We start from the raw sequence: 22500 nt of genomic DNA on the forward strand, positions 1-22500 counted from the left end.
GCATTCATCAAGGACACGGATATTAGCCCTCAGGGGAGTGACAAGAATGATGCTTCCTACGATTCGCGCAATGGAGTTCGGTGTATAAAAATAAGTCCAGATGGGAAACACCTAGCCTCTGGGGACAGAGCTGGGAATATCAGGTGGGTTGGAAGTTGTAACCTTCGGGATTGGGAATCCTTTTTCATCAGCTACACTAGTGATTCCCAAGTCCAGGGTTATGACCCAGATTAGCTAGTTTTATTAATTCATTGTTATCAGTCATGTTGCCAAAAGTACCTATAGTGTGGAAAGGAGAATTTAAATGGATGAAGTGATGACAGTCCAAAAGTATGTTCTGCCAGCTCTGATTGATGAATCCTACTATGCAAGAGCTGTACCTTGTTGCAGTACTTTTAATGAAAGCAGTGTGGTGGGAGACAACCCTGAGATGGGACACATGGTTAAAATGGTTATATTTGTTTATGATATGGATGACCTGTCATCCAGGAGGAGCCAAGATAAGAGAGAGGGAGGGGTGGTAAATGGGAGTGGAGTACATGGGGATGGAATGGGTGGGAGTGGATTTTATGCCTTTGTTTTATGGCTACCTACCTTGTAAGGATATATATGTATGTATGATATGGATGTGTACTTTGGCTCATCCACCCTCCTGTGTGTGCACTGTGTGCATTTATATATATGCAAAGTAGACCACTTGGAAAAAGAAACTAACGAAGCAGAGCGCTTTCGTATATTACATCTTCAGTGCACTGAAGATGTAATATACGAAAGCGCTCTGCTTCGTTAGTTTCTTTTTCCAAGTGGTCCACTTTGCATAAGTGAACACACGTACCCGTGTTCTTATTAGCATTTATATATATATATATGTATATATATATATATATATATATATATATATGCATAAATAATTGTATATATATATATATATATATATATATATAAATATATACACACACACACACACACACACACATATATATATATACTAAGGGCTTTTTCCCCCATACAAGGAGGTAGCCTAAGTCAAAGGCATAAATTCACTCCCACCCATTTCATCCCCACATACCTCACACCCATTCTCTACCCCTCCCTCTTGGCTCTTCCTGGATAACAGGTCATTCCTGCATCTCACCCATGGCCCTGGGTTAGAAGCAATGCAGAAAGACACAGCATATCCACAGCAAGGCTGCTTTGTTTAATCTGTGACCCACCCTCTCCATCTCCTCATGCAGAAAAGACAAGGAGAAATCCCTTTGGGTTGCATCAAAATATCATTCACATACTTCCTCAACCCCATCCCCCACCCAGTCTTTTACATGCATCACAGCATCATCCATACATAACCATTCTTCACTCATCCCTATCTTCTGTCTTCTTCCTTCCATCCTAAACAGACATTCCTCTCTTTCCCAGTGCCCTTTTTACACCATTGACATCATCCTTGGTTGCCACCTCATGTTCACTCCTTCCATCTCTGCCTTCCAAACCTCTTTTACTAATCTTTCTTCATTCATTCTCTCCATGTATCCAAACCATTTCAATACCTTTTCAGCAACCCTATCTCTCAATTTCCTTTCCATCCCTGTTCTCTTCACCTCCTTGTTTCCCACTCTATCCAGCCTAGTAACCCCTACCATACTTCTCAGGCATTTCATCCCAAAGTCATTTAAACTCTTCCTCTCATATGTTCCATGTTTCTGCCTCATACAGTGCTGTCGGCACAATCATCCCTTCGCTGACACAAAGGAAACTAGTTTTTATTGTGCGGGATGTGTAGGCTAATTTCTCGTGTGACCGATAAAGTATAATTCAGTTTTTGAAATAAGTATAGTTTGGCACAATGGAGAAAGAAAAAGACAAAAGAATATTAAATGAATCAATGAAGAGAGGCCTGGATATAAGGAAAGTAGAAAGTCCAAGAGGTGTTATCCCCCAAAAAACTTGTTTGATTGATACTCCAAGGATAAACCAAAGGTGGGAGAACAACAGTTTTTCAGGTTTTCAAAGAAATCCAGGAGAAATAGGTAAAAGCTTAGATATAGATAGAGAAGTTAGATATAGTAATGCATTAAGAAATCATGAAGTAAACGAATTACTGGAAGAAATCATATATTTAAAATTGGACTACTGAGCTGTACTTAGGGAATTGATTACTTTGCGTAAGAGTAATGAGCAAACGATTAGAGAATTAAGTGACCTAAAGTGCAAAATTGATATCCTCAAAAGAGAAAACGAAAAAATGAAAAATGAGGACAAAAATAAAAATGAAGAACTGAAAAAGGTCATAGAGTACAGGTAGTGACCGTAAAGGTGGAAGAGTCAATTAAAGAAACAGAGCTCATTGAAATAAAAAATCAATGGAAACAAGAACAGGAAAATAAAAAAATATCCTTGAGAAAAAGTAACAAAAGCAGATGGAGGAAAATACAAAAGAAACAGTTATAAAAGTAATTAAAGAAAAGGAAAATTGGGTGAGATATACAGTTGACAAAGATAAGTGCATTGTGGTCCATGGTATCCAGGAAAAACATATGTATAAATACCAGAGAGAAAAGGAAGAGAAGGAAATATCTAAGGAAATTTTGATAAAAAAACAGGATGAAGGGCAAACTTTTGATAAGGAAATTGACGAAATCCACAGGATAGGCAAATATTAAAAAGATAAACAACATAGACCTTTGAAAATAAAACTAAGAACTCAAATGATAGCCGAGGAAGTATTATCAAAAGTGGTTAAATTAGCAAACAGTAAGAAATTCAAACATATATGGATAAAAAAGGAAATGAGTGCTGAGGAAAAAGAGAAAGACAAAGCTCTCAGAATTGAAGCCAATGATAGAAATGAGAAGAGAACAGAGATGGAAAAAAACGAGTTTTTTGGAGAGTGCTTGACTTGAGACTGAAAAAATGGTACATCAAAAAAATGAAAACTTAAACCAAAAAAGAGAAGAAAATATGAAACTAAAAGTGGCATACACAAATATCGATGGCATGATCTCTGGAATCAATTAACTAAATGACTATCTAGAAATAGAGAAACATGACATGGGAATTGTGGAGACAAAACTGAAAGAACCCCTATCAACAAGTATAGTGGGGCAAGGTCTATACAACCACTGGGTGAAAAATAAAACAGATAAGTAGGGAGGAGGTGTCATGATATTGACCAAAAAGGGTCTAAATGTGACAAAGATCAATAAAGGCAAAGGTAATGTAGAATTAATTAATATTAGAATTGTAAACAAAAGGATGAAAAGCAGAAAATTTGTAGCAGTGTATGTACCACCAAAAACACAGGCTTGGTCTGATAGCGATCATTCTAAATTACTGGAAGACACAATGAATGTGCTAAATGAGTTAGTGAAAGAGATTGGTAACAGTAATCATAGGCAATTTTAATGCAAAGGATATAACCTGGGAAGAAATTATAGTAAAAGGGGGAGAAGAACGTTGGAGCAACATTCTACTGGATATGACCATCGAATGCACCTTAACACAATGGGTTAAGGAAAATACTAGATATAGAAACAATACTATAAAAAAAATGTTAAATGAAGAAAGATTGTCAAAAATAGAACTACTGATTCTGGAACAAAGGAAAGAAAGAGGTGACTTGTTGACCATTTACAGAATTATGAGAGGTGTGGAAATCCTTGTTAGAGATGACTTACTAAATTGGAATAAGAGAAACACGAGAGGACATGGAATGAAGCTCAAAAAGGCAGTTATAAAAGAAACTTGGAGAAAAAAAAAAAATGCTTTCCCCACAGAGTGGTGGATGTATGGAACATACTAGACCAGGGGTTCTTAACCTTTGTTCTCCAATTCCCCAATTTTTAGTGAGCCAACTCTCCATTTCCCACCACAGCATTGGTCTTTGACAAATTCGATTTTAACCCATGCAGTGTTTAGTACGTAAATATACAGTGTTGTCACTTTTACCCAAACATGACTTACAATACCTCATATATTGGTTGTTTTTGTTATTAAAACAGTCTGTAAATGGTTGTGATTTGTAAAGTAAGTCAACATTTGGATGTAATGTATTAAATTTTGAAGCACTATCGATTATTTGTGGGTGGAAACAAATTCACGAAATGTGACAACAAGAAGACACCAGAAACAAACAAAAAGAAACAAAAACACATCAATTAAAAAAAAGAAAAAAAAAAGGCAGTGGTTCTTCTGTCCCACCGGTCATTCCCCACTTGGCTACTCCGCCATTCCCCACCAGTGGGGAATTCCCCACAGGTTAAGAACCACTGTACTAGACGAAACAATTGTGTGTGCAAAAAAAAATACAAAAATTTAAGAGCAAATTAGATATAGCGTGATACAGAGATGGGACACAATGAGCGTAGTTCTCCTTCCCATAAGATACAACTAGGTACAATTAGGTAAATACACATTGTGTGTTTAAAAAGCAGCAACTATTTTATTGCTGCAGAACAGTACATTAGATTTGTTCAGTATGAATTTATGATTTGACAAAATTTTTAGTATCCTGGTAAAGAGAAGAGTAATCAGGATTAATATAGAATAATTTTAGATTCACACTTTGAAATACTTATGAATTAATTTTGAGTTATATATATATATATATATATATATATATATATATATATATATGTATGTTTATATATATAAATATATATATGTATATATATATAAATATATATATTTATATATATATATATATATATATTCTTATTATTATTATTATTATTATATATTTTTTTACCATCATAGAATTCATGAGCTTCAGTTTATGGATGAGCTGTGCAAGATTGAAGCCCATGATGCTGAAGTTTTATGTCTTGAGTATAGCAAGCCAGACACTGGACACAAGTTCCTAGCATCAGCATCCAGGGATAGATTGATCCATGTATTTGCTGTTGAGCAGGTATGTGCTTTGGTAATGTGTAGTACACATGCATATAGAAAAGTCTTAATCTCCCTTATTTTTAGTCATTGAATATTTGTGCTTGAGTAATGAGAGGGAGATAAAGAGAATGTTTCTATAAGGTCAAACTTCTGTCTATATATCTTATCTATATAGCAAAGGTCTTCTTCCTCCATATAAGGAAGGTAGCCAGTCAAGGAGTGCACCCACTCCTAGCCATCTCACCCCCATCCTTCACCCATTTGTTTCCCTTTTATTTTAACTCTTTGTGGATAAAGGGTTATCACTGTTCCCTGCCCACTGCCTGGGTCATAAACAATGCAGGAAGATACTGCATCTGCAGTAAGATAGCACCACTTCATTTATATGGTGACATTCCCTCCTCAATCCCACAGGCAAAAATGGAGAAGACAAGTAGAAAATCCTTTGGGCTCTGTCAATTTATAGTCCATTCACAAACATTACCCATTCATGCCAATCTCTTGCCTTCTCCCTTTCCTGCCCCATGTCTCTATAAAAAATACTCTCATAGTTCTATATATTTAGCCAGGTTTTCTTTTTATAATTAGACTGGGCAGATAGTCATTTCCAGTCTTTTTAAGGTGATTATTTCCCCTAATTTTCCCATAATTGCCATATAGGGTCATATAGTGATCAGTTACTACACAATTGGGTTTCAGAAATGTAATTCATTCATATAATGAAGAAGACCTATAATTGAGGGGATTAAGAGGTAAACAGAGGAAGTAATTAGGGAAGCATTATATGGGTATAGTCAGGGAACTGGGTGCATAAATCAGGTTATGGTAAGACAGGTATGTGATAAATATTTGGCAAAGTATAAGGATGTGTTTTGGGCTTTTGTGGACTTTGGGAGGACATGTGACAGGGTTAATAGAGAGGCAAGTGTATTGCAGGTAATGAAATAAGGAGAAGCCTGTTGAAGACTTTCAGAATTCAGGTGCGCATGTCTGAGAATTGGGAATAAGAATAGTGTTGATATTATTACATCTTGTTCAGAACGCCCCTCACCAGTTCCAACACCTTCATGTTCATATATTTTTTATTTCATGCATTTTTTCCTTTTTCATTGCAGGACTACAGTTTTGTTCAAACCTTAGATGACCATTCTTCTGCCATCACATCAGTTAGATTCTACCAAACACAAAACCAGCTGCAGATGGTGTCCTGTAGTGCTGATCGATCCATCATATTCCGAAGTGCCACACAGGTAGCTAGCTGTTGTGAGGGTCTGATTTTGTATGTGCTGAAAATGTAGTTGTGTTGTGCATCTTTGTTGTTAAGGTAGATGAGAGCACTTTCATGTAAACTATGGAGTAAAAAGAAACATGTAGATGGTAATATAGTCTTTTTAAATAGGCCAACTCCTAATATGTTATTTTGCAAAAACACCACCAAATAATTGTAAAATTGGTAAAATAGAATTTTCCATGCATGGTGATGTTATAGTTGATGTGTCAGCAGTGTATAACAACTTAGATTAAGGACTCTAATTCCATCTGCTATTAAACCTTATTAATTCATTGTCATCCTTCCTTTGGTGATCAGGGATGCCTTGACAAGAAAAGGGTAATAACTGAGTTGTTGTGCATGATGTGAAATATAATCAAGTCTTTCCCTGGCTTTTCGCATGTCTTCGCACTTCTAATCGGGTAACATGGATAGGGCTCCTCATGGTTTAATAGTTTGTCTAAGTAATTTGTTTTTACTTTTACTTTTGGAGAGGCAAATATATTGAGTTTGCAATTGTGTCTTTGGGTTTCAAGACATGCTTATTTGGGTCTACTTGGCTTGACATTCATTTTATAAAATCTGCTACTATTAATAGATATTTTGTCCATGTCTGTTGTATTGATGAGATATATGTGTTTGTGTTGATAATGTGTATATTATGATCATCATTTATTATTTGGTAAATGTTTTATTACTGAAACTTTTTGCAGACTTCCCAGAATGATGTCTGGTTTTCTAGAGGCCATAATGTTGCAGGCAAGACGACACTCTATGATATGGAGGTAAGACTTCAATTCTTTATGTTTATCTTTTAGGATATTACTGGAATTCCCAATTTTAACAGGTAGTGGGGCAGGGTTTAAGACCTCGGAGTCTGACAAGGGGGTCTGTAGGACACCGTTTATTATCTCTCCCCAAGAAGCTATCCAATAACAATAATCATGAAGTCATATGATTTCAGTCACCCCGTCCATCCACAAATTTCATGGTTTACCTCTTGGGTTAATGGGAAAAAATAAAAAAATAAATAAATACATAAAAAATATGGATGTGGTACAGATGAGAGTAAAAGGGAAGAGATAGGTAGTATGTTTATGAGAAGAAAGATGGATGTGTAGGCTTTGAGTGAAATTAAGTTGAAAGGGAAGGGTGAGTGTAAGTTTGGGAGTGTAAGTGGGAAGTTATCAGGAGTGAAGAGAGGGCGAGGGAGGGAAGGGGTGGCTATTCTAGTAAGTGAAGAGATAGGTAAACGTGTAGTGGAGTGGAAGGAGGTTTCCTCAAGGATAATGTGGATGAAGATGAAACTGGGAAAGGAGATGTGGGTCTTTGTAAGTGCATATGGGCCTGGCAGTGAGAAGAGTGTAGAAGAAAGGGAGGCCTTTTGGATAGATTTAAATGAGTGCATAGAGGATTTAGGGAGAAATGTCAATGTAATAGTACTGGGAGACCTTAATGCTAGGGTAGGAAATGGTCCAATTGATGGAGTGGTTGGGAAATGTGGAGTTCCAGGAAAGAATCGTAGTGGAGAGTTGATGGTGGAAATGTGTCTAGAAAGAGAGTTGATGATAGCAAATACAGTGTTTTGGAAGAAAGTCAAGCATAAGTACACATGGGAGAGGGTGGTGGATAGAAGGGCGGTAGATAGAGCGTTGATGGATTATGTAGTGGTAAATAGGACTATAATAGGAAGAGTTAAGGATGTACATGTGCTAAGGGGAGAGGGTGGGGGAATATCAGATCATTTTTTGGTGGAAGGTAAGTTGAGAGTGGAGGATAGATGGAGAAAGAGGAAAGGGACAAAAGGTAGAGAGGTGCTTAGAGTGAACTCTTTAAATGAAAAGGAAAAGGAGGAGTACAAGAAGAAGCTGAAGGAGGAGTGGGAGGGAGTGAAGGATAGAGTAGAGCTAGGTGTGGAGGAGGAATGGGGATGGTTCAAGGAGGGAGTCACAAAGTGTGTAAGGATGGTGTGTGGAACAAGAACAGGAGGAAATAGAAGGAAGGGTAGTGAATGGTGGGATGAGGAAACAAAGAAGGTTGTAGAAGAGAAGAAGCGAGCTTTCACAGATTGGTTACAAAATAGGACGAGGGAGTCATATGAGAGGTACAAAGAAAAGAAAAGAGAAGTAAAGCAAAAGGTAAAGGAGGCAAAGAGGAGAGCAGATGTGAAGTGGGGTAAGAGTATGACAGAAAATTTTGAAAGTAATAAAAAGATGTTTTGGAAAGATATTAAGAGGGGAAGAGGAGGCGAATCAAGTAGAGAAGAAAAGGTAAAAGGTGCAGATGGAGAGATGATGATGGAAGAGAAGGCAGTAAGGGGAAGATGGGCAGAATATTTTAGGGAGTTGCTAAATGTGAAGGAGGACAGGGAGGGAAAGATAGTTGCAGTGGGAAATGCTAAGAAAATGACCGTGATGAGTGAGGAAAATGGAGGAGAAATAAGGAAGGATGAAGTGAAGGCAGTTGTTAAGATGATGAAAGCAGGTAAGGCACCTGGTCTGGATGGATGCCATGCAGAATGTCTAAAGAAAGGAGGTACAGTGATGGTGGACTGGTTGGTGAGGTTATTTAATGTTTGCTGAAGAGAGGGTAGAGTGCCGGAGGACTGGAGGAGTGCCTGTATAATTCCTCTTTACAAGGGAAAAGGGGACAAGTGTGAATGTAGTAGTTTCAGAGGGATTAGCTTGTTAAGTGTAGTTGGGAAGGCTTATGGGAGGATCTTGAATGAGAGGATTAGGAGAGGAAGAGGGAGTAATTGGTGAGGAACAGTGTGGATTTAGGATGGGTAGAGGTTGTGTAGATCAGATTTTTGTGGTAAGACAAATATTTGAGAAAGCTATAGGAAAGGGGAAGGATGTTTTTTGGGCTTTTATGGATCTGGAAAAGGCTTATGATAGGGTAGACAGAAAGGCACTGTGGGAGGTTATGCAGATATACGGGATAGGAGGAAAGCTTCTAGGAGCTGTCAAGAGTTTTTATGAGAGTAGTAGAGCTTGTGTCAGGATTAGAAATGGAGAGAGTGAGTGGTTCGAGGTAAAGGTGGGACTTCGGCAAGGATGCATTATGTCGCCCTGGCTGTTCAACTTATACATGGATGGGGTAGTGCGAGAGGTAAATGCAAGGGTAGTGGGTCAGGGATTGGAGATGTTTAAAGAAAATGGAGAAAGTGGGAGGTGAGCCAGCTGTTGTTTGCTGACGACACTGTGCTTGTGGCAGGATCGGAGGAGGGACTGAGGAAGTTGGTGGCAGAGTTTGGGAGAGTATGTGATAGAAGAAAGCTAAAGATAAATGTGGGTAAATGTAAGGTGATGAGATGTACAAGGGGTGAAAGTGGCAGTAGACTGGAAGTGAGCATTAAGGGATAGCGACTGGAGGAAGTGGATAGTTTTAGATACTTGGGTGCAAATGTTGCAGGAAAAGGTGGAGTGAAGGTGGAGGTAGAATGTAGATTGAAAGAAGCGAGTAAATGCCTTGGTGGATTGAAGAGTATAATGAGGAATAGACATTTGGGAATGGATGCTAAGAGGAGACTGTATGAAGGAGTGATTGTGCCAAGAGCACTGTATGGAGCGGAAACATGGAACATAAGAGAAGAAGAGAGAAGGAGTTTGAATGTGTTTGAGATGAGGTGTCTTGAGAAGTATGACGGGGGTCACTAGGCTAGATAGAGTGAGAAATGAGGAGGTGAGGAGATGAACGGGGGGGGAAAGGGAGTTGGGAGATAGGGTTGATGAAAGAGTATTAGGATGGTTTGGACACATGGAAAGAATGAGTGAAGAAAGACTAGTAAAAGATGTATGGAAGGCAGATGTGGAGGGAGTGAACATGAGGGGACATCCTAGGATGAGGTGGATGGATGGGGTGAAGGGGGCTTTAGGGAAGAGGGGAATGTCTGTTGAGGAAGGACGGGAGAGGACAGAAGACGGGTGAATGGAGAATGGTTGTGTATGGATGATGTTGTGATGCATGAGGTGGAATGGGCAGGGGGATGGAGGGTGAGGTAGTATGTGTGAGCAAAATTTGACGCAGCCCGAAGGGATTTCTCCCCGTCTTCTCCTTTTATGCAATGGGGGGACGGAGAGGGGGGTCGCCGATTTAATGAAGCGACACTGCTTCTGACCCAGGGCAGTGGACAAGGTGCAGGGATGACCTGTCATCCAGGAGGTGCTAAGATGAGAGGGAGGGTGGAGGGATGTGGAGTGTATTCAGGGATGGAATGGGTGGGAATGATTTTATGCCTTTTCCTTTTTGGCTACCTCCCTTGTAAGGGGGAAAAAGCCTTGGTATATGTATGTATATGTTACAAAATAGGAAGAGGGAGTCGTATGAGAGATACAAAGAAAAGAGAAGAGAAGTAAAGCACAAGGTAAAGGAGGCAAAGAGGAGAGCAGATGTGAAATGGGTAAGAGTATGACAGAAAATTTTGAAAATAATAAAAAGATGTTTTGGAAAGAAATTAAGAGAGGAAGAGGAGGCGAATCAAGTAGAGAAGAAAAGGTAAAAGGTGCAGATGGAGAGATGATAATGGAAGAGAAGGCAGTAAGGGGAAGATGGGGAGAGTATTTTAGGGAGTTACTAAATGTGAAGGAGGATAGGGAGGGAAAGATAGCTGCAGTGGGAAGTGCTAAGAAAATGACCGTAATGAGTGAGGAAAATGGAGGAGAAATAAGGAAGGATGAAGTGAAGGCAGTTGTTAAGATGATGAAAGCAGGTAAGGCACCTGGTCTGGATGGATGCCATGCAGAACGTCTAAAAAATGGAGGTACAGTGATGGTGGACTGACTGGTGAGGTTGTTTAATCTTTGCTGAAGAGAGGGTAGAGTGCTGGAGGACTGGAGGAGTGTCTGTATAGTTCCACTTTACAAGGGAAAAGGGGATAAGTGTGAGTCTAGTAGATTCAGAGGGATTAGCTTGTTAAGTGTAGTTGGGAAGGCTTATGGGTGGATCTTGATTGAGAGGATTAGGAGAGGAACATAGGGAATAATTGGCAAGGAACAGTGTGGATTTAGGACAGGTTGAGGTTGTGTAGATCAGATCTTTGTGGTAAGACAGATATGTGAGAAAGCTATAGGAAAAGGTAAAGATGATTTTTGGGCTTTTATGGATCTGGAAAAGGCTTATGACAGGGTAGACAGGAAGGCTGAAATGCAAGAACTCGTTTCAAATACTAGCAAATCTGCAGGAAGAAGAAACTAATGAAATCCAAGAGAAGAAGGGAAGGGCAGACGCTGGATCCCTGCCCACAGGTAAGATTTTGGTAGTAGGAGACAGTCAAGTGAGGTACTTAGACAGGGCTTTCTGCGATAAAGATAGGAAACATAGGACGCAGGTGTGTTTCCCCGGTGCGGGCATAGGAGATGTTAGAGATAGGATTGAAGAGTGTCTGGTAGGGGAAGGTAAGGACCCAGTAGTTTGCTTAAGTGCCTGGGGAAATGATATAGGTAAGTTAGGGAGTGAGGAATTATTTGTGCGGTATTGGGATGCGCTTGACAAGATTAGAAATAGGGGAGGTGTTCCTGTTGTATGTGGAATCCTTCCGAGGCATAGAGTTGGAGGCATGTGGCATTCCAGGGCTATTGCAATGAATTGCAGGCTGGCAAAACATTGTAAGGCCAATGGATGGGCATTTGTCGACAACTGGGACCGCTCTTATGGTAAGAATCACCTATACAAAAGGGACGGGGTGCACTTGTCTCCCAGAGGATTTCGGCTCCTTGCTGAATCCCTTGAGCGAGAAGTAGGCATCCTACAGGGTTTTTTTGGGTAGAATATGTGGGAGTAGGGGGAGAAGTATTGGAATATAGTTTAGGCAATAGAAGCAACTCAGAGAGGGACTGTGAAAAGTATCACCAAAGCAGGTGGAGGGAAGGTTTTACTTAAAGTTTACTATACAAATAGCAGGAGCATAATTAACAAAATTGATTTGCTGCTAGGTAAAGCATGCATAGAAAATTTCGATATTATAGCTATTACTGAATCCTGGATCAACATGGCTGATAAACATTTCCTTCTGGAAATCGAAATAGAAGGATACAAGTTTTTTCATAAGGATAGGGTTGGCAGGAATGGGGGAGGTGTAGCATACATACATACATACATACATATACCAAGGCTTTTTCCGTCTTACAAGGGAGGTAGCCAAAAAGGAAAAGGCATAAAATCATTCCCACCCATTCCATCCCTGAATACACTCCACACCCCTCCACCCTCCCTCTCATCTTAGCATCTCCTGGATGACGGGTCATCCCTGCACATTTATCCCCCTAAAGTCAATACGGAAAAATAGTAATACTCCCAAATGGATGACGGACAGATTGAAACATGAGATCGGAATGAAAAGAGGACTTTACCTAAAAATAAAAAACAGGGAATCACACCTTAGATCAAGATATAACGAAATGGCAAAGCTGGTTAAAAGGAATACACATACAGCGAAACGTAATTATGAAATCAAGGTGACCAGTCAAGCAAAATCCAACCCAAAGGGTTTCTTTCACCTCTATAGAACAAAAAATAAAGAAAGAATAGGACCAATTAAAAACGATGAAAATGACATGATAGAATCGGAGGAAAAAATGAGGAGTTTAACAATTATTTTCTATCGGTGTTTACTAATGAGAGGTTAGAAAATGTACCTGACTGCAATCCGATTTACAGAGGGGATGAAGAAAGTAGTCTATCTAATATCAGCATTAGTAAAGAAGAAGTAGTCAAGCAAATTGAAAGATTTAAAGCTACAAAATCTCCGGGTCCAGATGAAATTTTTCCAAGAATGCAGGAGTGTAAAATTGAAATCTGCGACCAGTTAACTGAAATATTCAATAAATCGGTAGACACTGGTTTTGTGCCAATTGCTTGGGGGCAGGCAAACGTTGTTCCTGTTTTTAAGAAGGGAGATAGATCGTCCATATGCAACTACAGGCCAATCAGTTTGACATCGGTTATAGGAAAAATGCTTGAATCAATAATAGTAAATAGACTCAGAGAACACATCGAAGGGCATAATTTATTTCGTGATTCACAGCATGGTTTCTCCAAGGGTAAGTCATGTGTGAATAATCTTCTATCCTTTTACACTAAAGTATATAAGGCATCAGATAACAATGAAAATTACGATGTTATTTACCTTGACTTTAGCAAAATGTTCAACAAGGTGCCTCACCAGAGACTACTAAATAAAATTAAAGCCATTTTTACCATTCATACACCTGTCATATATATATATATATTGCTCAAATTTATATAAGCACTTTAAAACATTCCTACTGGTAGATGGTTTTACTTAAAGTTTGATATATTTTCCTTTTTTTCAGGTTGATCATAGTCAACGACACATTCTAACAGCTTGTCAGGATCGCAATATCAGAGTTTATAATGTTAACACAGGAAAACAGTCTAAAACCTTCAAGGGATCAACTGGTGATGATGGAACACTTATCAAGGTAATTCATTTTGATATATTGTTATCAATAACTTGTCAATACTTGTTATCTCTCTTATGTCCTTATACCTCTGCATTTTTCACCCATCAGTCTTTATAGGAAGATAAATTTATCCTTCTCATAATCTCATTTCTTGTAGCCAACTTAAATACTTTTCTGTTTTCCCTTGAAGGTTGTGCTGGACCAGAGTGGTATCTATGCTGCCACAAGTTGTACAGATAAAAACATGTGCATTTACGACTACTATAGCGGTGATTGCATGGCATCCATGTTTGGCCATTCAGAACTGGTCACAGGTTTACGTTTCACCAATGATGGCAAACACCTCATTACAGTCTCTGGAGATGGCTGCATCTTCATATGGAGGTATTACAAATTGTCATATTTTGTTTATTTGTATTAAAAATCTTGTTTGGGGATTACACTGTACTTGTGGTGGATACTGATAAGAGACTAAATCAGTTGATGACTGAATTTGAAAATGTGTAAGAAGAGAAAGTTGTGGCTAAATGTGGACAAAAGTAGAGTGATATAATGTACAAGGAGTGATTTGAGTGGCAGGTTTGATGTAAGCATGAAAGGTGAATGGATAGAGGAAGTGTGGAGTTTTTAGTATTTAGAATTACTTGTGAAGGAGGAGAGGGAGGGAAAGGTAGTTGTAGTGGGAAGCACTAAGAAAAAGACTGTTGAGTGAGGAAAATGGAGGAGAAATAAGGAAAGATGAGGTGAAGGTAGTTGATAAGATGATGAGAGCAGGTAAGCCACATGGGATGGATGGGTGTCATGCAGAATGCCTAAAAAAAAGGAGGTACAGTGATGGTAGACTGAATGGTGAGGTTATTTAATGTTTGTTTAAGAGACGGTAGAGTGCTGAAGGACTGGAGGAGTACTTGTATAGTTCCACTTCAAGGGAAAAGGGGACAAGTGTGAGTGTAGTAGTTTCAGAGGGATCAGTTTGTTAAGTGTAGGAAGGCTTATGGGAGGGTTTTGATTGAGAGGATTAGGAGAGGAACAGAGGGAGTTATTGGTGAGGAACAGCTTGGGTTTAGGACAGGTAGGGGTTGCGTGGATTAGATTTTTGTGGTAAGACAGATATGTGAGAAAGCTTTAGAAAAAGGTAAGGATGTTTTTTGGACCTTTATGGATTTGGAAAAGGCTCATGACAGATTAGACAAGAAGGCACTGTGGGAGGTATTGCAGATATATGGGATAGGAGGAAAGCTTTTAAGAGCAGTCAAGAGTTTTTACAAAAATAGTAGAGCCTGTGTTAGAATCAGAAATGGAGAGAGTGAGTGATTTGAAGTAAAGTTGGGACTTTGCCAGGGGTATGTTATGTCACTTTGGATGTTCAGTTTATACATGGATGGGGTGGTGTGAGAGGTAAATGCAAGGGTAATGAGTCAGGGATTGGAAATGGTTAAAGAAAATGGAGAAAAGTTAGAGATAAGCCAGTTGTTGTTTGCTGATGACACTGTGATTGTAGCAGGATCAGGGGAGGGATTGAGGAAGTTAGTGACAGAGTTTGAGAAGGTGTGTGAAAGAAGGAACTTAAAGGTAAATGTGGTAAAAGTAAGGTGATGAGATGTACAATGGGAAAATGTGGCAGTGGACTGGAAGTGAATATTAAGGGAGAGCGACTGGAGGAAATGGATAGTTTTAGATACTTGGGTGTGAATGTGGCAGGAAAAGTAAGAGTGGAGGTTGAGGTAGAATGTAGATTGAGAGAAGCAAGTAAATGCCTTAGAGGATTACAAAGTGTAATGAGAGATAGAAATTTGGGAATGGATGCAAAGAGGATTGTATGAAGGAGTAATTGTGCTGACGGCACTGAATGGGGCAGAAACATGAAACATAGGGAGGAAGAGTTTAAATGTGTTTGAGATGAAATGCCTGAGAAGGATGGTAGGGGTTACTAGGCTGAATAGATTGAGAAATGAGGTGAAGAGAATGGGGGTGGAAAGGGAGTTAGGAGATAAGGCTGATGAAAGTGTATTGGGATGGTTTAGACATATGGAAAAAAAGAGTGAAGAAAGATTAGTGAAAGAGGTGTGGAAGGCAGAGGTGGAAGGAGTGAACATGAGGGGGAGACCAAGGATGAGATGGATGGATGGAGTAAAAGGGGCATTGGGAAAGAGGGAAATGTCGGTTGAGGATGGAAGGGAGAAGATAGAAGATAGGGGGGAGTGGAGAATGGTTATGTATGGATGATGCTGTGATGCATGGAAGAGAGTGGGTGGTGGATAGGGGGTTAGGGAGTATTGTGTGAATGATATTTTGATGCAACCTGAAAGGATTTCTCTTTGTCTTCCCCTATTCTGCATGAGGGAGGGGTCACTGATTACATGAAGTGGCCTTGCTGTGAATGTGCTGTGTCTTGCTGCATTGGTTCTGACCCAGGGCAGTGGGTGAGGTACAGGGATGACCCTTCATCCAGGAGGAGCCAAGAAAAGAGGAAGGGAGGGCTGGTAAAAGGGAGTGGAGTGTGGGGATGAAATGGGTGGGAGTGGATTGATATCTTTGACTTTTGCTACCTCCCTTGTAAGAGGGAAAAGCCCTTGGTGTACATACATACATATACCAAAGGCTTTTTCCCCCTTACAAGGGAGGTAGCCAAAAAGAAAAAGGCATAAAAACCATTCCCACCCATTCCATCCCTAAATACACTCCACTCCCCTCCACCCTCTACCCTCCCTCTTATCTTGGCACCTCCTGGATGACGGGTCATCCCTGTACCTCACCCACTGCCCTGGGTCAGAAGCAGTGTCGCAAGACACAGCACATCCACAGCAAGGCAGCTTCATTAAATTGGCGACCCCCCCTCTCCATCCCCTCATGCAGAAAGGAGAAGATGGGGAGAAATCCCTTCAGGCTGCGTCAAATTTATCTCACACATACTACCTCACCCCCCATCCCCCCACCCATTTCTCCTCATGCATCACAACATCATCCATATACAACCCTTCTCCATTCACCCCTGTCTTTTGTCCTCTCCCGTCCTTCCTCAACAGACATTCCTCTCTTCCCCAAAGCCCCTTTCACCCCATCCACCCATCTCATCCTAGGTTGCCCCTTCATGTTCACTCCCTCCACATCTGCCTTCCATACATCTTTTACTAGTCTTTCTTCACTTTCTTCTTTCTGTTTGTATGTACTTAGTTATTATCCTCCTTATTTTCACTGTATGATATGTTTGGTTTGCAGGATGCCACATGACATGACCCAGACAATGGTTGCCCGTTTGGCCCAGCAAGCAGAAAGAGCAGCAAAAGACTCTCGACGCCAGCAGCCCCCTCAAGCTTTGCCTCCAAGCCCAATTCAGAGGTCTGTTAACCGGGTAACTACTGACAATGAAGAATTCAGACCAGCTTCTGCAGAAATTTTTGATCAGAATGCAAATGAAGAGCCAGATTACAGGTAAGCAATTTTTTTTTTTCCCTTTTATTTATTTATTATTTGCAAATCCAGTATTAGATATCATGGTTGAATATATAGATTTACATTATGATTGGAGACTAATCCCCTTTTAAGGAGATATTCACATCATTACTTCAATGCCCCACACTAACCATTCCCAGACAACAATACATCTCCTCTCTAAGTGGCTTAGGCTCCTGCCCATAGGCTGTTACCAGTTTCCTGTAGGCCACTGGTCTTCTGTAAAAGAGACCAAGGGTAATGGGTTGATTGATTGATTGATTGATCCCATGTCACTTATGAGTTCTGTTATTCCTCTCCTCAATTCTCACCTTTACCACCCCTGTGACTCTACCTCTTTGACTTCCAGTAGCACCCTTTCACTGGGGACAAGAAAACCACTGCTGTGTCCTCCTGTGTATTGCAAAAGGCAACCAAATTGGATGGAGTGAAGAGAGACAACTCTCTATCTATCTATCTCCCCCTCTCTCCCTTCCGTCTCCCACTCCCATTCTCTCTCGCTCTCACTCTCCCTCACCCTCACTCCCTCTCCCTTTCTCCCTCCCTCTCCCTTTCTCCCTCTCCCTCTCTCTTCTCTCCCCTTTCTCTCCCCCTCCTCCATCACTCTCTCCCTCTCTCCCTCTCCTCTCTCCCTCTCCTGTCTCCCACTCCCATTCTCCCTCGCTCTCCCTCTCTCTCCCCCTTCTCTCCCCCTCCTCCCCCCATCACTCTCCCCCCCCTCTCTCTCTCTCCCCCCCTCTCTCTCTCTCTCTCTCTCTCTCTCTCTCTCTCTCTCTCTCTCTCTCTCTCTCTCTCTCTCTCTCTCTCTCTCTCTCTCTCTTTGCCTGTCTGTCTGTCTGTCTGTCCCTCCCCTTCTCTTTCTTTCTTTATCTCTCAATTCCTTCTCCCTCTGTAGCGAAGTAAGGTGGTTTTCCACCTAGCAATTCTGCCATGTAGGTCTTTAGAGTTAAAGAGGTAGACTAGGGGTTGGTGGTCTGTAAAGATATTTATCTTGTATCCTAGTATGAGATATTTGAAGTGCTTTAAACCCCATATCAATGCAAGTCCTTCTTTGTGGGTTGTTGAATAATTACTTTCAGGCTTATTTAGTACTCTACGTGCGTATGCAATGGGGTGCTCTTTCCCGTTTTCATCCTTTTGTTGTAGAACTGCGCCTATTCCTTTAGAGGAGGCGTCGGTGTAAAGAAGGAATTCTTTCTTCATGTCAGGAAAGGCTAAGACAGGAGCTGTGGTAAGAGCATGTTTAAGGGTGTCGAAGCTTGTCTGTTCCGCTTCAGACCATTTGAATGTCTCGCCTTTTCTTGTGAATTTGGTGAGAGGGGATGCTATGTGTGCAAAATTTTGTATGAAGTGTCTATAGTATGAGGCTAGTCCTACGAAACTTCTTGTTTCATCTGCGTTTCTGGGGGATGGGAAATTTGCAATGGCATTTATTTTGTCTGTGGTGGTATGGATGCCTTGGGCGTCTACCTTATGGCCTAGGAAGGTGAGTTCTGTCTGTAGGAATTCGCACTTTCCTAGTTGGTTTTTCAATCCCATGCTTTTTAGTCCTTTTAGGATAATCTCTAGTATATGGAGGTGGTCAGTTTGTGTGGGGCTATAGATGATGAGGTCGTCTAAGTAGACGAATAATGAGATTCCTATCATATAGCTGAAAATGTGTTTCATTAATCTCTGTTGGGTTGAGGGGGCATTCTTAAGGCCAAAGGGCATGCGCTCGAAGTGGAAATGTCCTTTATCTGTGGAGAATGCAGTTACGGGTTTTGATTCATCTGTCAGTTCCACTTGCCAGAAGGCTGACTTAAGGTCAATTGTGGAAAATACAGAATTCCCGTTTCCTATAGATTGCAAGACATCTTGCATGGCAGGTAGTGGGTGTGGGTCAGATTGAGTTAGGTGATTGATTTTCCTAAAATCTACAACAGGGCGTAGAGTTCCGTCTTTCTTAGGGACTAGGAAGAGGGGACTGTTCCAAGGGGAATCTGAGTGAGAAATTACACCTTGGTGTAACATATCATGCACACTGTTGTTTACTTGTGTTTTCCTACTGTGGGGTATGCGGTAAGCGGGGGTGTATGAGGGGGTGGTGTTGGGGGGGATTTGGATGTGGTGTTTAGTTATATCACATTTGCCTAGAGGTTCGCCTTCTAAGGCGATAGCCGATCTATTCCTTTGGAGGAGGTTTAGTAGCTTGTTACGTATCTCTTCGTTGGCTGATGTTGTTATTTGGTTGGGGTGGATAGGGGTGAGGTTTTGTGTTTGTCCTACAGTGTTGATGTGTTGTGGGAGTGGTTCTTGGATTGGGGAATTATGGAGGTGGACTGAACAAATGTTTGTGTTCTTTCTGATTTTGCGGTGTTGGTCTAAGAGATTTGTTAACATAGCTAGGGTGTGTTTATTTTCTGACACTAAATTCCATGAAGGTTCGAGGGATATGTTGTTAACTCTTGATGTGTCTGGGTCAATTATGACATCCTGATGTTCGATTGCTCCGGGTATATATAGTGGGACTGTTATTGAATGTCTAGGGGGTATGATGACTGTGTTAGACATCAGTGCATTTGAGGTGACATAAGGTGGTGGACGGAATGAGTAGCTCTTAGTTGGAGTGGGGTTATTTAAGCCAGATAGACATGAAAGAGGTTGTGTGTCTGGATCGGGTGTTTCAGGAATTTTGGAGTTGTCATTTTCATCTCGGAAGGAGATTTTGTTGGTATCTAAGTTGATGATGGACTTCCAGTCTCGTAGGGACTTTAAACCTATTATTCCTTGGTGGTCGAGACTCCATTCATCTGCTAAGTGGAAGGATGTGAGGCCTACCTGGGATTTGTTAATTTCTATATCTAAGTCTATCATATCATGAAGTGATATGGTACTTCCTTCTATCAGTAGGCCTTCTGTATTGGAGTACTGGATTTGGGGTGGGTCATTAAGTGATTCATAGAGAGCTCTGGGGATGAGGTTCAGGTTTGTGCCTGTATCAACCATCATGTCAACACTGATTTGATCTAGTGTTACCTTTAGAGTGATATAGTTGTGGGGTGGGTCGGACGTTCCTATGGTGGTCTGGTGCGTGAGGCTGGTACACGTTTCCCCAATCGGTGTTGGGTTGTGTGTGTTGAGTTTGACATTCTGTGGGAGTACGGTGTTTGTTGTGATGCCGTAACTGGTCTGTTTGTTCTCTGATGAGGATGTGGTTGTGATCTTTGTTGAGAGCATTCCTCGTTGGAGTGAGTTGTGGTTTTGTGTAGGTTGCAGTATTTACCTGGCCGTGTTGGTCTTGATATGTTGAGTGGTGTGGGGGGGGTGCGTGGGTGATTGGTTTTGTTGTTGGGCTCTACATTGGGAATCTGTGTGGGAGGTAGTTCCATGAACTGAGCAAGGGGTAGTGCGGTGTTGTGTCTGTGGTTGTTGGTATTGCTGTGCTCTACATTGGGCATCTGTGTGTGTCGTTGTTCCATGAACTGAGCAAGGGGTAGTGCGGTTTTGTGCTTGTATTTGTTGTTTTTGTATGCAGTCTCTGGTGTTGTGAGTTGTTGAAAGATGGTAGGAACACCAGGTTGATGGTTGTGCTGTATTGGAGCTAGGGGCCTGGTGTGACTGAAGGCTATTTAGTCTAGCATAATGGTGCTGGTCGGAGAGGGAAATGTTGCAAGCGTTGGTGATATCTAAGATATAATTATAAGCTAATGGGTTTCTGGTGTTTAAATCCCTTCTAGCTGCTTCTTTTTGACACTTTGGTGGGAGTTGGGAAAGATAAATGTGTATAGGTTTTCTAATGTCATTGCTTTTTTTCCTGAGATGTTTGTGAAGGTCCAAGGGCTTTGGTTTTCTAGATTTTCCCTAATTTCTTTTATTGCATTGGCAACATTGTCTTTGATGTTAGTCTGTTTTTGAGTTCTAGTGTTGTTTAGAAATGTGAGGAGAAAGTTAATGTTGTTTGTTTGTTCTGAAAGACATTAAACAGATGGGATTTGTATTTATTGTATGTGATTCCACCAGCAATAAGGTTATCAAGCATTCAAGCCGTGGATCTATGCTCATCTGAGGCTTGTATATTCTGGCGGCATAGATTTATCTTTTCTAAGTTAGAGTAGTTAGGATTTTTAGAGAAATAAAGGTCACATGCCGTTAGGAAGTCAGTGATGGAGAGTCCGCTAGTTTGAGAGAAGGTGGGGATTTCGGTTAGAGGGGAGATAGTCTGGTAGTTATTGACTATTGTAGGTTGGTGTTGGGATGTATGTGGGTTGGTTGGCAGTTGGGTTGGGTGGGGATGTTGTGATGGGAGTTGTGGGTGAGGATGTTGCGATGGATTTGGGGCGGGGTTTGATGTTGGGTAGGGGTCTGAGGTGAAGGATGTTTGACTTGACGTTTGGTTTGGAGAAGGGCAGGCTAAGTTCTCGTATGCATGGGTTGTGGGGTTTGGGGGTTGTTGTTGGGGGTCTACATGAGGGGCAACTTGGAGTTGTGGTGAGGTGTGGGGGAGGGGGTTGAGGGGTAAGAGTGGTTGGTTTGTGTCAAGCAGTTCTTCGTGGGATGGGTCATATTCTAAGTGTGGGTTGTCAACATTATTCTCGGGAATAATTGTAGAATCTACTTTAGGTGTGGAATAATCGGTGTCACTGGGGGGTTTCTTTTCTTTCGAGGGAGAAAGGAATGTTTCAATTAAATTCTTGACCTTGGATCTCGTTCCTGAAGCCATGTTAGTGTCTAACTAGGGATGCATGCATTACCTAAGAGATAGTGTGTTATAGTTAGATAAGAGGAGAGATATAAGTCATCAATGGGTAATATTTAGAATATTATAATAAAAGTGTGTATAATGCAAACAAGAATCACTTAACTGATAAAATGCATATCGAAATGATACAATGTATGTAAAACAGGGTAATAATAATGTCATAAAAAGGGTAATATGAGAGTTCTTGCAGGTACAATATATATAACAAGGTAATAGTGAAATCTAAAAAAATTATTGCATGCACAAATATATGTTAAGTTATAAGTTGGCAAAATACATATAAAGGGTAATTTTTAATTTGCATTTGTAAAGTATGGTAATGTTGAATACAGTTACGTAAGTTTTATATTAATTTATAGCAATTGCTGCAAGTACTTAACGTATGAACAATATAGTATTATTAAATTATTGGTAAAAAGAATTAACATTATTTGTTGTAATCTTTCTTGGAAGATTTCAGTTCGTTGGTAGGACACTCGAAAATTGTAAGTGTAGACAGCTGTGTAGTTACCGTTAGGTGGGGCTGTCGCTGTCTGTAGATCGGTTTGTCTTGACGTACAATGATTTGGAAGATTTCACTTTGTTGGTAGGTTATTTTGATGATATGTGTGTTGATTGGTGGGCAATTACCTCCAGGTGAGGCTGCTTGTGGTTGGGTACATCTAGACGTATGAAGTCTAGGTGTATGGTGCTCACATGGAATGGGAGAGAAAAGCGAGTATCAG

At 40.6% G+C, this 22500-nt stretch overlaps 1 protein-coding gene across 1 annotated transcript in view; it reads left to right on the top strand.

Annotated features, from left to right (window-relative positions):
- The window catches only part of Wdr62 (WD repeat domain 62), a gene marked incomplete in the record, with an annotated part of 218769 nt that overhangs the window by 120679 nt on the left and 75590 nt on the right, over window positions 1-22500 (top strand). The window contains 8 exon segments of the mRNA XM_076183564.1: window positions 1-143; window positions 4753-4906; window positions 6003-6137; window positions 6476-6496; window positions 6871-6942; window positions 13471-13599; window positions 13772-13965; window positions 16801-17013. Of these exon segments, the coding sequence (XP_076039679.1) occupies window positions 1-143; window positions 4753-4906; window positions 6003-6137; window positions 6476-6496; window positions 6871-6942; window positions 13471-13599; window positions 13772-13965; window positions 16801-17013 (1061 nt within the window).

The sequence above is a fragment of the Oratosquilla oratoria genome, chromosome 4, assembly GCF_046742065.1.
Source record: "Oratosquilla oratoria isolate Oo_2021 chromosome 4, ASM4674206v1, whole genome shotgun sequence".
In the NCBI taxonomy this organism is placed as follows: Eukaryota; Metazoa; Arthropoda; class Malacostraca; order Stomatopoda; family Squillidae; genus Oratosquilla; species Oratosquilla oratoria.